Source organism: Erythrolamprus reginae, chromosome 6 (genome assembly GCF_031021105.1).
Source record: "Erythrolamprus reginae isolate rEryReg1 chromosome 6, rEryReg1.hap1, whole genome shotgun sequence".
NCBI lineage: Eukaryota > Metazoa > Chordata > Lepidosauria > Squamata > Dipsadidae > Erythrolamprus > Erythrolamprus reginae.
This window is the reverse complement of record NC_091955.1, coordinates 88220033-88235504: the sequence shown is the minus strand read 5'-3', so window position 1 is coordinate 88235504 and position 15472 is coordinate 88220033. Positions and strand designations below refer to the sequence as shown.

The 15472-nt window shown below is 41.8% G+C and overlaps 1 protein-coding gene across 12 annotated transcripts in view; it reads right to left on the bottom strand.

The window, feature by feature from the left end:
- Positions 1-15472, bottom strand: part of PLEKHA5 (pleckstrin homology domain containing A5) — a 278548-nt gene that overhangs the window by 88584 nt on the left and 174492 nt on the right. For all 12 annotated transcript variants that reach the window (XM_070754322.1, XM_070754324.1, XM_070754313.1 and 9 more), the window contains 2 exons: positions 12050-12154; positions 9465-9537 (listed from right to left, as the gene is read on the bottom strand). In XM_070754322.1, coding sequence (XP_070610423.1) covers positions 9465-9537; positions 12050-12154 — 178 coding nt within the window. The remainder of the gene's footprint in view (positions 1-9464; positions 9538-12049; positions 12155-15472) is intronic.

Below are 15472 nucleotides of genomic sequence, written 5' to 3'. Positions count from 1 at the left end.
AAAAGATGCATATAAAATTCTCCGGCTTTTGGAACCCGAATCTTTTATATTTGGGAAATTTTGCTTGTTCGTGTCCCTTTGTAACCACCATCGGTTTTCACAACAGATTCTTAGAGATGGCAAGTGTAATGATGCTTTTAGAATAGAAACTGATAAACAGATAATTCCATCCGACTTTCTGCTTATCTTATTTATTTATTTTTTATTTATTTATTTTGTCCAATACACAATAAGGGTTTTAGAGGGGATATATCTATATACACATAGTAAAATACATGATGAAGGTTATAGAGGAGATACTCCTAGTAAAATATATCTAAGAAATAATAGAAAAGAAGATACAGTAATAGAACATATCAATGAAAGAATAGAAGAAGAGATATAGGAATAGAAGAAAGGTACAGGAGGCATAGGAGAGCAATAGGACAGGGGACAGAAGGCATTCTAGTGCACTTGTACTCGCCCCTTACTGACCTCTAAGGAACATGGAGAGGTCAATCGTGGATAGTCTAAGGGGAAAATGTTGGGGGTTTGGGGATGACACTAGGAAGTCTGGTAATGAGTTCCATGCTTCGACAACTCGCTTACTGAAGTCATATTTTTTACAGTCAAGTTTGGAGCGGTTAATATTAAGTTTAAATCTGTTGTGTGCTCTTGTGTTGTTGTTGCATTCGTTGGCTGGGGAATTCTGGGAGTTGAAGTCCAAACATCTTCAAGCTGCCAAGGTTGGGAAACACTGTTCTAGAGACATGTATTTGTATGTGTGCACAGAACAATGATTGCGGCTAAAGATTTTTTTTGCTCTATAGATGCAGCACTTTCTTGTGCACTTCTTATTTGTTTGTTTGTTTAATAGTAAGAGTTGGAAGGGACCTTGTAGGACATCTAGTCCAACCCCCTGCCCAAGCAGGAGACCCTACACAATCTCAGACAGATGGCAGTCCAATCTCCAGTTGAAAGTCCCAAGTGTTGGAGCGCTCACAACCTCCGCAGGCAAGCTGTTCCACTGGTTGATTGCTCTCACCATGAGAAAGTTCCTCCTTATTTCCAGGTTAAATTTATTTATTTTATTTATTTATTATTTGTCAAACAATTATAGGGTGATAATTTGTACATATAAAACATTAGATAAGTAATGATAAAAAGTAGACAATAGGACAGGGATGGTAGGCACAATGGTGCGCTTTTGCACGCCCCTTACAGACCTCTTAGAAAGGAGGAGAGATCAATTGTAGATAGTCTAAGGTTAAAGGTTTTGGTGTTAGGAGTAGAAACCACAGAATCAGGTAGTGCATTCCAGGTGTTGATTACTCTGTTGCTGAAGTCGTATTTTTTGCAGTCAAATTTGGAGCGGTTGACATTTAGTTTAAATCGATTTCTTGCTCGTGTGTTGTTGCGGTTGAAGGTGAAGTAGTCGTTAACAGGTAGGACATTTTGGTATATGATTTTATGAACTATAATTAAGTCGGAACGGAGACGACGGAGTTGTAAGTTGTCTAAACCAAGAATTTCAAGTCTGGTGGAGTAAGGTATATTGTTGTGAGAAGAGGAATGAAGGACTCTTCTTGTGAAATATTTCTGGACTCTCTCAATTGTGTTGATGTCAGATATGCAATGTGGGTTCCATACAGGCGAGCTGTATTCGAGGATTGGTCTGACAAATGTTTTGTAAGCTCTTGTTAGCAGTTCAAAATTACCAGAGAAGAAGCTGTGAAGGATTAGGTTAACAACTCTTAAAGCCTTTTTGGCAATGTTGTTGCAGTGGGCTCTAGGACTTAGATGACTCTCAGCTTCCATCCGTTATTCCTTGTCTGGCACTCTGGAAATCAGCCTGGCCCCCTCCTCTGTGTGGCAGCCCCTCAGGCATTGGAAGACTGCTATCATGTCTCCCCTGGTCCTTCTTTTTGCTACATGCCGAGTTCCTGCAACCTCTCTTCGCATGTTTTCGTTTCCAGTCCCCTGATCATCCTGGTTTCTCTTCTCTGCTCTTTCTCTAGAATTTCAATGTCTTTTTGTAGTGTGGTGACCAAAACTGAATGCAGTACTATAGGTGAGGTCTAACTGAGACTTTATAGAGTGGTACTAGTACCTCCCTAGTCCTAGATTGTATCCCCCTGTGTATACTCCCGTTGAGCCTGAGGATTATTCAGATTCCGAAATGGAGAACGATTTTGAATTGGCAGACGGGCCTGATTTACAGATAGTGGGTCTTATCTGGGCAATGGCAGTGAAGATTTTTATAGGGAGGAGGTGAAGGTTCTGGTGGACTGGTGCAATAAAAAACTAACCGGGTTTTGAATATATATGAATTTATGAATGTATATATGAGTTTGGTATGAATGATCAGTATGTGTTGTTGAATTGTTTTTTTTTAATTAATTAGGATTTTAGTAATTGTTCGTTTCTTCCTTGACTTCTTTTTATTATTGTCATTGTTATTGTAATTTTATATTGTTGTGAGCCACCCTGAGTCCTTCGGGATTGGGCGGCTATAGAAGTCAAATCAAATCAAATCAAATCAAATCAAATCAAATCATAGATAGATAGATAGATAGATAGATAGATAGATAGATAGATAGATAGATAGATAAACAAACAAACAAACAAACAAACGAAGGAGATTGTTGTTGATTTCAGAATAAACATGTTATTGAATCAACATGAATTTAACATTTGCATCATTAAATCACACACTTGATTCCTCTGAATCAAAAGGATCAATGTGATACAATGATAAATACTGGAGTGCAATGCAGGGGCTTACAACAGTGGATAAAGTGGCCCCTTTTCCTACTCTTCCTTACAACACCCATGTTTTGAAGCGAGTTGGTATGAAAGAGAGAGATAGTAGAGGAAAGTCATCCAATGAGTTTCCATGGCTGATATTCCACAGCCAATATCTTCACCACCATACCGCAGAATAAACACAATCGTCTTTATGTACCAAACAGATTTGCATCAGTGAATACCATAAGAGTGGCCTCATGCCAGAGTATGAGTGGGATTTCCATTTGTGACTTCTATATGGAACTCCCCACAATCTATATGGTGCCCACAATACAAGCAACAGAGCTCAAGTTTGTGGCAGTCTATACCACTTAAACATAGTGTTTAATTCTTATATCAACTGGGATAAACCAAATGGCTCATCATGGTTTGCATTTAATTAAACCTCTCCTAACTGGAAGCAGCCTCCGTGAGTATAAAACAGAGCTTTGAAAGTCCTGGTTCAAATTTCAGGATATTTACTGATCTGCAGTCTCTAATATGCAATAAGGGAACAATACTTATCCAATTCCCAACATTATCATATCACATTCCATGCTATGAACACTTTTTTTCTCCGCTAAAAATAAGCACCACTTTGAAATCTTCCAATCTTCCTTTTTCATCACTTGGTTTTAAAATTGTAAAATGCAGTGGCCGCTATCAGATATTCTTTATTTATTGGCTCCAGCTTAGGTTGCAACCAGAATGAGAAAAATTTGGCTCGACCAATCAGTCTGAGAATTATTAAGGTAGCAAAAATGATAATATAATAAAAATGATGGTAAGTCACTATACTCCAGCTAAGTAAATGGGAACACCGGCTTAACAGTATGCTACCATGAAACAGACTGCTCATTCTTAGATAAATGTCTAGTTTATTTCTAATTGTTTTTATGTTAATACAAATATACAAGGGTGATCATCTTTATACTGAAATTATTTGCATCATTACCATCTTATTAAAAAGAGCCTCTCTATAATATTTTATAGAGCACATTTGAAATACTGTGTTCAGTTCTGGAGACCTCACCTACAAAAAGATATTGACAAAATTGAACGGGTCCAAAGACGGGCTACAAGAATGGTGGAAGGTCTTAAGCATAAAACGTATCAGGAAAGACTTAATGAACTCAATCTGTATAGTCGGGAGGACAGAAGGAAAAGGGGGGACATGATCGAAACATTTAAATATGTCAAAGGGTTAAATAAGGTTCAGGAGGGAAGTGTTTTTAATAGGAAAGTGAACACAAGAACAAGGGGACACAATCTGAAGTTAGTTGGGGGAAAGATCAAAAGCAATGTGAGAAAATATTATTTTACTGAAAGAGTAGTAGATCCTTGGAACAAACTTCCAGCAGACGTGGTTGGTAAATCCACAGTAACTGAATTTAAACATGCCTGGGATAAACATATATCCATCCTAAGATAAAATACAGAAAATAGTATAAGGGCAAACTAGATGGACCACAAGGTCTTTTTCTGCCGTCAGTCTTCTATGTTTCTATGTTTCTATGTTTCTTTGCCTCCTACATGCATTTTTATTTATAGACCGAATATGAATAGGATTAAGAAACAAACAATGATGATTCCCTTATCTCAGGCCTTTGGTACAAATATTTATTCAATTAGGATGCTCCATTGTTTGCAGCAAATGCTCTTTTATCCTTCAGCAAATGCAAGAAAAACTAGAGCAAGAAACATTGCCACGTTGTTGTTTTTAAAAACCCAAATGCGAATATCTAAGTGTTGCTTCAATTCGCTGATGTGCTCTATCTATATTAATGGTGGTCTTTGTTCCACAAAACAAAGTGGATTCTATATTTTGTCAATATCTAACATGTAATTTAATTACTCTAATAATTAAAGCATGAACTGTAAACCAGAAAATCTGAGTTAATAATTTAGCTCAATCGTGAACACAATGGGATTAAATATGAACTTTCCAGAATACATTTCTGATTTGTAAAATAAGACATAAGAATACTGACCTAGACTGCTTAATTATTGTAAAAATAAGAAGTGGTTTATACAGGGGGGCCTCCATTTATGACCGCTTATCTAGCAATCATTCTCAATTACAACAGACTCTGAAATTGGGAGTTATGACCCAGATTCGAAGTTCTGATGTCTCCTTCCTTCTTTGGCAATTGACCTGCATTTATATACATTTGCAGGATCCCACAATCACATGACTGCAATTTGGGATATTTTTGCCAGAAACTGGTGTTTACTTCTGCTTTCTGGCTTTATTTTAGTTTGCAAAAAAAATATTTTAATCTAGTTTTGCCATGTGAGTACCTAAGAGTTGAGCTGAATAGAGAGACTACTAAAACGTTCCAAAGACTGAGATTTACTGCCAAGTCCTGGTCTGTGGATCTTGACAGAAATGGATGAATTGACTTTCTTTCTTGGGGGGGGGGGGGGGAGAGAAACCCCCACTGACAGCCATCTCCCTAATTACAGTACAATTTTAGCTCAACCAAAGCCTCCATGTATTGAATTACAATACTGCAGCGCCCCTAATTGTTACTCGGAATGGCTTGGCTTTTCCAACAGTCTATAATCTTTCTGAACATAATAGCTCTGCCTTTCTGAACTGATTATAACATGAGCAACGTGGTACTTCTGTAATCGTTTAAAGAGAAAGGAATTAGCCCAGTTTAAAATCATTGCCATGTTTCTGCTGGAAAAAATCTCGGTTTGCATTCTATTTCAGTCTCCAGAGCTCAATATTAATTCTTTCACTTTTAACACTTTTAAAGTCAATGGACGTTGACTTTTATCACAGACCATAATCTCCTTGATGATTTTTAACGCCAGTCTTTAAGGCACTTATGTTCCAATTGTCTTTTCTTCACCAGCATGCCTCCGGGACCGCCTTCTGCCGCACGCATCCCAGAGACCGATTAGGTCCCACAGGGTTGGCCTTCTCTGGGTCCCGTCAACAAAAAAATGTCATCTGGCGGGACCCAGGGAAAGAGCCTTCTCTGTGGCGGCCCCAGCCCTCTGGAATGAACTCCCCCCAGATATTAGGACTGCCCCCACCCTCCTTGCCTTTCGCAAACTCCTGAAAACCCAGGAGTGTCGCCAGGCATGGGGAAATTGACATACTCCTAGCTGTTTCGATTTATGTATGGTTTGTCTGGATTGTATGATTGTTATTTATAAGGGTTTTTACAAATTGTTTTTAATATTGGATTTGTATATGTATTGCTTGCTGTGAGCCGCTCCGAGTCCTCGGAGAGGGGCGGCATACAAATCAAATCAAATCAAATCAAATCAAATCATAAAAATAATCTGAACCTGCTGGTTTTTAATTTTACTATATAGATACTTTTATAGCTCTGATCAAATCATATTATGTGGTTCAGTGTCATATAGGAAAAATGTGATAAAAAAAATTGAAAACTGTCCTGTAACTATTTGTCTTGTGATGCCTTCTCTTTTAACTTGGAACTAAGTAAGGTTGGGACTAATCTTGCTTAGTACCTGGATAGCAGCCCATCAAGCTAAAGTGTCAGTACCAATGTGACCAGTGCTGGGTTGTAAATGATTTCGGTACTGGTTCGCATGCGCAGAAGCATCCCGGGCGGATGGGTGAAGCCTCCCACCACTGCTGAATGTGACGTCAAAACAATCCCCCAGGCCCAGTAGGGTTTGGACCATGCAAGTTTGAAGGGCAGAGGTAGCTACAAAGAAGGCCAAATTCAAGTCCCGCAAAATGATATTTTATTATTATTATTTATTTATTCAATTTTTATGCTGCCCTTCTCGTTAGACTCAGGGCGGCTTACAACATGTTAGCAATAGAACTTTTTTTTTTTTTAACAGAGCCAGCCTATTGCCCCCACAATCCGGGTCCTCATTTTACCCATCTCGGAAGGATGGAAGGTTGAGTCAACCTTGAGCCGGTGGTGAGATTTGAACCGCTGACCTTCAGATCAGCTTTAGTGGCCTGCAGTACTGCACTCTACCTGCTGTGCCACATCATCATCATTATTATTATTATTATTATTATTATTATTATTATTATTAAAATTTATATGCCACCCCTCTCCGACGACTCTAACAGAACTCTCTGCACTTTCAGCAAGTTGTAATTCCCAGCATCCTTGGGGAAAGCCGTACTGATTACTTTCCTGAAGACAAAAAGGTGTAAATTTGCAGCATCAATCAACAAGGACATCTCTACTGCGTACAGAAATCTCCGAATTGCACTGAAGTGCTTCAGTTGAAGGAGTAGGCTCCTCTGGGCTCAGTTAAGCCTGGGATTATCCAAATGCAATTACTGCTACCTATCTAAGGATACCGAGATTGAGTCTGAAACAACAGAGAATGATTTAATGCTTCAGAAATCCAAAGTCAGAACCAAAGCAATTCAGACATAAGACCTTATAAACTCCTTCATTGGCTTCTGGTAAATCCCCCTCGCAGTTGAAATAGTTGGGGAAAGATTTGCATTCCTCTACATCAGAGGTCTTCAAACCTGGCAACTTTAAGGCTTGTGGACTTCAACTCCCAGAATTCTCCAGCCAGCAACAGCCCTTCCCAGTCATTGAATTATGGATGTGGGCACTCACGTATGCGCGATAGCATACACCCACGCTCTTTCGGCATCCAAGGAAAAAAAGGTTCGCCATCACTGTTCTAGATTATTCCCCCAAAAAACTACAGCACAAGTGCAAAATTTGTACTCATGAAGAACTTGTGGCAGTATATGAGATCAATCACAGGAAGCAACAATGGAACAGCTAAAATTAGGAGTGCAAAACAGAGGTATTTGATCTATTTTATATGAAGTTTGAGAGCTTCCCCAAGCATTTGATGCTGCTTGTGATATTCCATTTGAACAGCAACAATAACACAGCTTGTAATATAGGTCAAGGGACATGAAAAATACAAAGACGGAGTTTGTTCTGACCCAGATAGTGCAAGGTTAGAACTAACTGACCATTAATTTCCCATGGAACAAATTAAGGTTACTGCTGAAATCAGCATTTTTATTTTTATATCAACAGAAGGGCAGAATGAACATTACTTGTTCCAAAGTCATCATCTTCATTTTTTTAAAAAAAACGTAATATATTTTGGGAAGCATAGCTTAACACGATTACTTAGAGCAATTTAAAAGGGTGCTATCTAACAAAATGAAATTCATTGGTGAAAAACGTAATTTAGGCAAGAAAAACAAAATACACAGGTACAGGTATATGTGGCACATTGCTCAACAGTAGTAACTATGAGAGGGATCTTGGATTCCTAGTGCACAACCATTTAAATGTGAGCCAGCAGTGTGCAGTAGCTGCCAAAAAAGCCAACACAGTTCTAGGCTGCATTAACAGAGGGATAGTATCAAGATCACTTGAAGTGTTAATACCACTTTATAATGCTTGATAAGGCCACACATGGAATAGTGCATTCAGTTTTGGTCGCCACGATGCAAAAACGATATTGAGACTCTAGAAAAACTGCAGAGAAGAGCAACAAACATGATTAGGGGATTGGAGGCTAAAACAAATGAAGAACAGTTGCAGGAATTGGGCATGCCTAGTTTAATGAAAAGAAGGACCAGGGGAGAAATGATAGCAGTGTTCCAGTATCTCAGAGGTTGCCACAAAGGAGTCAATCTATTCTTCAAATCACCTGAGGGTAGAACAAGAAGCAAAGGGTGGGAATTAAACAATGAGAGAAGTAACTTAGAACTAAGGAGAAATTTCCTGACTGCCAGAACAGTTGATCATTGGAACAGCTTGCCTCCAGAAGTTGTGAATTCCCCAGCACTGGAAGTTTTTAAGCAGATGTTGGATAACCATTTGTCTGGAGTAATGTAGGGTTTCCTGTCTAAGCAGAGGGTTGGACTAGAAGACCTCCAAGGTCCGTTCCAGCTCTGTTGTTGTTGTTGTTGTTGTTGTTGTTGTTGTTGTTGTTGTTGTTGTTATTATTATTATTATTATTATTATTATTATTATTATTATTATTATGTCAGTACAACATAGCAAACGAGATCACTATGCTGGATTTTGTATTTCATTACCAGTCGGGCGCTTCCCAAGCACCTAGGACTGCGTGATGTAGCGGCGAATTATGTTTGCCGATCCCAGTAAAGTGGCTTTTTGCAATTTTACAGATGGAGATTTTGTCAATTCCGATGGTTTTCAAATGTCCGCTGAGATCCTTTGGTACTGTGCCCAGCGTGCCAAGTACCACTGGGACCACTTTCACTGGCTTATGCCAGAGTCGTTGCAGCTTGATTTTTAGATCTTCGTATTTCACTAATTTCTCTAGCTGCTTCTCCTCAATTCTGCTGTCCCCTGGGATTGCGATGCCGATGATCCATACTTTCTTTTTCTCCACGATCACAATGTCTGGTGTGTTATGCTTCAGAATTCGGTCAGTCTGAAGTCGGAAGTCCCACAGTAGTTTTGCTTGCTCATTTTCAACCACTTTTTCGGGCTTATGATCCCACCAGTTCTTTGCTACTGGTAAATGGTAGTTCCGGCACAAGTTCCAGTGGATCATCTGTGCCACAGCATCATGTCTATGCTTGTAGTCAGTCTGTGCGATCTTTTTGCAGCAGCTGAGTATGTGATCAATTGTTTCCTCTGCTGCTGTGGTTGTTGTGGTTGTTGTTGTTGTTGTTGTTGTTGTTGTTGTTGTTGTTGTTATTATTATTATTATTATTATTATAGACTTACCTCGATAGTAGAAGAGACAGAGATCAGAAAGAACAAACCACCGCTTCTTCCAAAGCTTCATGCCAGTACTGTCCTGTAGGTAATAAAATACAGACTCATAGAGAAATGGAAATACAGGAGTTTGGGCACGTTACCAAAATCAGAAAAGTTTCTGTAACTCTGCAGTATCATAGGTTATTACATATTTGTGTAATTAAGCCATTAAACATTTATCATTGCAAATAAAACCCCACACTGCCTGACATCTGTGTCCTGAATCAAAAGATGCATGTATAACAGTTGCCAAGGCAACCAATAATAGAGCTCTATTAACTTTATACCCTGGAAATGTTCCCAGTTCACCTCTCTGACTTGTGTGCAAAAATGCTCAACTAAACATGCCTTTTTCCCGAGTCACAAAACTCTTCTTCTCAACGCATAATGTTTTCAAACGTGGCTGGGAAATGTCAAGTTATGAGAAATGACAAAATAAAGATGTGACATCCCCCATCATATCCCAGTAAACATTGTCTGTCCGCTAGATATCTAAAATTGCACATTTTCATTGTGCCAACATCACCCACCCTCCCATCTCATTCAGTTGTAAGCCTATGCTCAAATTGAGAACCTGTCTTATGTCAGAAAAATGGAAATAATAGAAAAGATAAGGCCTTCAACATCAGGAGATGTGAAACTCATTGTTGCATAAAAGACATGTGCTTTAAACCCCAGGGACCAACATATAAACTAGATTCTGAAGGAGCCAATTTTTGTCTTTCTAAGAACACCATTCATATCAACAGCAAGGACAATTTATCTGAGCCTCATCTTTGAATCTTGCACTCTTAATAATTGGATTTGTATGCCGCCCCTCTCCGCAGACTCGGGGCGGCTAACAACAATGATAAAAACAGTATGTGACAATCCAATAATAAAACAGCTAAAAACCCTTATTTATAAAAACCAAACATACACACGAACATACCATGCATAACTTGTAATGGCCTAGGGGGAAGGAATATCTCAACTCCCCCATGCCTGGTGGTATAAATGAGTCTTGAGTAGTTTACAAAAGACAGGGAGGATGGGGGCAATTCTAATCTCCAGGGGGAGTTGGTTCCAGAGGGCCGCCGGCCGCCATAGAGAAGGCTCTTCCCCTGGGGCCCGCCAAACGACATTGTTTAGTCGACGGGACCCGGAGAAGGCCAACTCTGTGGGACCTTATCGGTTGCTGGGATTCGTGCGGTAGCAGGCGGTTCCAGAGGTAATCTGGTCCAATGCCATGTAGGGCTATAAAGGTCAAGACCAACACTTTGAATTGTGACCGGAAACTGATAGGCAGTCAGTGCAAGCCACGGAGTGTTGAAGAAACATGGGTGAATCTTGGAAGCCCCACGATGGCTCTCGCGGCTGCGTTCTGCACGATCTGAAGTTTCCAAACACTTTTCAAAGGTAGCCCCAAGTAGAAACCGTTGCAGTAATCCAACCTCGAGGTGATGAGGGCATGAGTGACTGTGAGCAATGACTCCCTGTCCAAATAGGGCCACAACTGGTGCACCAGGCGAACCTGGGCAAACGCCCTCCTCGCCACAGCCGAAAGATGATGTTCCAATGTCAGCTGTGGATCGAGGAGGACGCTCAAGTCTCAGTACCTAGAATGAAACCAGCACAATGCTAAACACTTTAGAACTTCTGAGAAATACACACTCCAAAAGGCACAGGAAGAATGCTAGACGATATACGAAAATAAGAAAACAACAAAGATGGCTGGGGAATTCTGGAAGTTGAAGTCCACCCATCTTAAAGTCCCCAGGGTTGAGAGACACTGACATAATCTCTTGTGGCTGGCTTACTCCTCATCAGATTTTAAGAGTGGCAATTGCCACAGTAACTATTCTTTAAAGTACAACTTTGACCACGAAGCAAAACCTTGTCACAAGTAAAATAAAAGATTTTTGACCCAGAAAGGGATTTTATTACTAAAATCTATAATGCAAATACAGTATGCTAAATATCTGAGTTGCATAAACCAAATTAAGTAGATGTTTTCACAGACATATGCTAGCAATAAATTACCACTTTAGCTCAAACTTCAGTATTCATCTCAGGATGCAAATTATACATACAAAGTAAAAGGCAAAAAAAGTAGGCAAGTGCTACAGTTTTGTATGTTAGAAGTGCAAAGGTGAATTAAACAAAAATGATTTGTATTGCATCTGCTTTTGAGAAATGTTTATAATAAAACAATGCACAATACAAACAGAATCTTTTAACAGATGTGGCCCTATTTGGGAGAATAAATCAAATGCAAATAATTGAACAAACTTTTATCTAACGCACTGTCATTTTGCAGCAGTTATAAAATGTTTCTACAAGCTAGTATAGTTTTCCAATTTCCTGCAGGCCCAAAATAACAGAAAGGAAAATCATTATTACAGTATGTGGCGGCTTCTCCAGCAGATAACATTAGCAGATTACTTTCTCATATAATGTAGAACAAAGCTGCGATTCTGCACTTTTCTTATCTCATAATTGCAATGCTACATTTCGGGTGACGTTATAGTACAGCCCTACAAACCCCCCCCCCCAAAAAAAATAGACATTACCTGTTTATACAACCAGCCTCGCCTAACGACAGGTGCGTTAGGATTTCTTTTTATTGAATTGGACCTCTTTCCAAAATTATGGACCTTTTTTGAGGAGCGCGATGTCTAAAAATAAAAGAAAAAGAAATTATCAATACTCAGTACATATTGGAGATGTAAAGCTACTTCGGAGAGAAAAGGAGATTTGGATCATATGTTTCCCCTAGGACATATTAAGAAGCTACATTGTTTTTTTCAACCCCCAAGTAAATAGGCGTTGATTGCTTACCTGAACGCCTCTTCTCGTACGGTGAGCGGGTACAGCAGTCACATGGGTTGCTCATGTCCAATCCGGTGGAACTGAGCCTAGTATTAAAAAAGCTTGCCGGATCCGCCCCTTCCCCAGAATTCGCGAATCCATAGACTAGGCTCAGTTGTGAAGCTCTGTAGTGTTCAACTCTCATTGTTAGAGGAAGAAAGATATAGAAAGATAAAGAAGACACATACAAGGGCGGGAAGTGACTGCTGTACCCGCTCACCGTACGAGAAGAGGCGTTCAGGTAAGCAATCAACGCCTATTCTCCGTACTGAAGGAGCGGGTCCAGCAGTCACATGGGACATACCCAATAGATGGTCCCTAGGGTGGGATTAGCTTGCTATCGTGTGAGATAACGGATTGGAGTACCCTTCTGCCGAAGGCAGCGTCCGCTGAAGCGTAAGAATCAATCTTGTAGTGCCTGATGAAGGAATTTGGCGAGGCCCAAGTGGCTGCTTTGCAGACCTCCTCCAACGGGGCTTGAGTTGCCCAAGCGGCCGAGGTGGCTGCGCTCCTGGTGGAATGCGCTGTGATGTTCCTTGGAACTGAGAGGGAGGCCGACTCATAGGCCTTAGATATAGTCCCTCTGATCCAACGGCCTATTACTGTTGAAGACACTTTGGCCCCCATGACTCTGGGATGATAGGCTACAAAAAGTGCTTCTGACCTCCGAAAGGGTCCTGTGCGTTGGATATAGATTCTCAGCGCTCTGGTGAGATCCAGGGTGTGCCATCTAATTGCCAAGGGATGGTCTCGTTGGAGGCAGAAGGAAGGTAGGACAATATCCTGAGATCTGTGGAACATGGAACTGACCTTGGGTAAGAAGGTGGGGTCCAGTCGCAAGACTACCTTGTCCTGATGGAATTGGCAAAGGTCCTGCCTGATTGAGAGGGCAGCCAGCTCCGAAATGCGTCGGGCAGAGGTAATAGCCACCAGGAAAGCTACCTTAAAGGATAGGTACCTGAGGGACGCCGATTTTAGGGGTTCGTATGGTGCCTGCGTGAGGGAATGGAGAACCCGTGGCAAATCCCATGATGGGTACCTGTGGACCTTGGAAGGTCTGAGGTTGGCTATGCCCTTGAGGAATTCCTGAACTTCAGGGAAGGATCGGAGAGGCTGTCTGCGGGGACCTCCTAGGACAGATGAAATGGCTGCCAGATGACGCCGGAGGGTGCTGGTGGAAAGTCCTTTCTGGAAGCCTTGCATAAGGAAGGAAATTATTCTGTGTATGGGGATGCACAGAGGGGAGAGACCTTCCTGTAGACACCACTGGTGAAACTTGGACCACGTGTGGTCGTAGATTCGATTGGTCGAACCCCTTCTGGCCTTTAAAATGACCTCCACTGAATCGGGGTCATGACCACGCAGTTCTAAATCTCTCCTGATAACAGCCAGGCGGTGAGGTGGAACCACTCCGGGTCTGGATGGAAGGAGGCCCCCTGCCGCAGCATATCCCCCGAAACGGGGAGTCGCCAAGGGTCCTGGACGGACAGCTGTTGGAGATCCGCGAACCAGGGCCGGCGGGGCCAGTGAGGAGCGATTAGGATTACTCGGGCCCTCTCGGTGAGGACCTTGTGAATCACGTCCGGGAGGATTGGAATTGGAGGAAATGCGTAGAGTAGGCCTGGAGGCCATGGACTCCGGAGGGCATTGATTGCTTCCGCTCCCGGGGATGGAAATCTGGAATAGAAGCGAGGGAGTTGGGCGTTCGCATTGGTCGCGAAGAGATCCAGAATTGGTAGGCCGAATCTGAGGGTGATTTGATGGAACAGGTCTTGATGGAGGTTCCACTCTCCTGGGTCTATCGTTGCCCGAGATAGCCAATCCGCCTGGACGTTGAGACTCCCCGAGATGTGATCGGCTAGGAGCGACTGGAGATGTTTTTCCGCCCAAAGGCCCAGCTTGAGGGCCTCCCTCATGAGAGCCTTGGATCTCGTGCCCCCCTGTCTGCAAATGTGGCTTTTCGTGGCAATGTTGTCGGTGAGAATGAGAACGTGCCGGTTGGGAATGCGAGGAGAGAAATGCTTCAGAGCCAGGGAAACGGCTCTTAACTCTAGCCAATTGATTGGCCTGGAAGCTTCCTCCGGGGACCACGTGCCCTGGGCTATCATCCCCTGGGCGAGGGCGCCCCATCCCGATAGACTGGCATCTGTGGTGATGACAAATTGATCCGGGCACCTGAACGGGGATCCTCTGTCCATGGCCGGAGACTTCCACCACTTGAAGGATCTGCGAACACTCAGTGGGATGACAATGCGTCGATTTGAGTTGCTGTGCCCTGATCTCTGAAAAGGTAACAGGAGCCACTGGAGTTCCCTAGCATGAAGGCGAGCCCAGGGAATGATGCCTATGCATGACACCATCTTCCCCAAAAGGGAAGATAGAGTGACTATGGGAACTGAAGAATTAGATAAAATGCTAGAAATTAACTCCACTATACTGAGTTTTCTCTCGGGAGAGAGAAAAACCTGGGAGGATTCTGAATCAATAATGGATCCCAGGTGAGAAATGGATGTGGAGGGTTGGAGGTGGCTTTTATCAAAGTTGATGGAAAATCCATGGTCCTGAAGGACTGACATGGTGACAGAAAGGTCTGTTTTTACTTTCTCTAGGGAGTTCCCATGAATCAAAATATCATCAAGATAACATAAAATGTGGATGGGAAACGCCCTGATATAGGCCGCCAGAGACCCCAAGAGCTTTGTAAAGACCCGAGGGGCCGAGGAAAGGCCAAATGGCATCGCCCTATACTGGAAATGCCTGCCTTGAAAAGAAAAACGTAAAAATTTTCTGTGGCATTTGGCTATAGGAATGTGAAGGTAGGCCTCAGTGAGGTCTAAGGAGACCATGAAATCTCCCGAGTGAATGGCGGCCAAAATAGAAGACAAGGAGTGCATCTTAAACTTCCTATATTTGATGAATAAATTTAGTCTCTTTAAATCCAAAATAGCTCTCCAACCTCCGGAGGACTTTGGAACCATAAATAGGATGGAGTAAAAACCTAGGCCCTTCTGACCGGAAGGGACCGGTTGAATGGCTCTGATGGACAATAGATGAGAAATGGCCTCCTCCAAACGGTTACAATCTGAGGATGACCTGGGAGAAGGGCAGGAAATAAAACGTTTAGG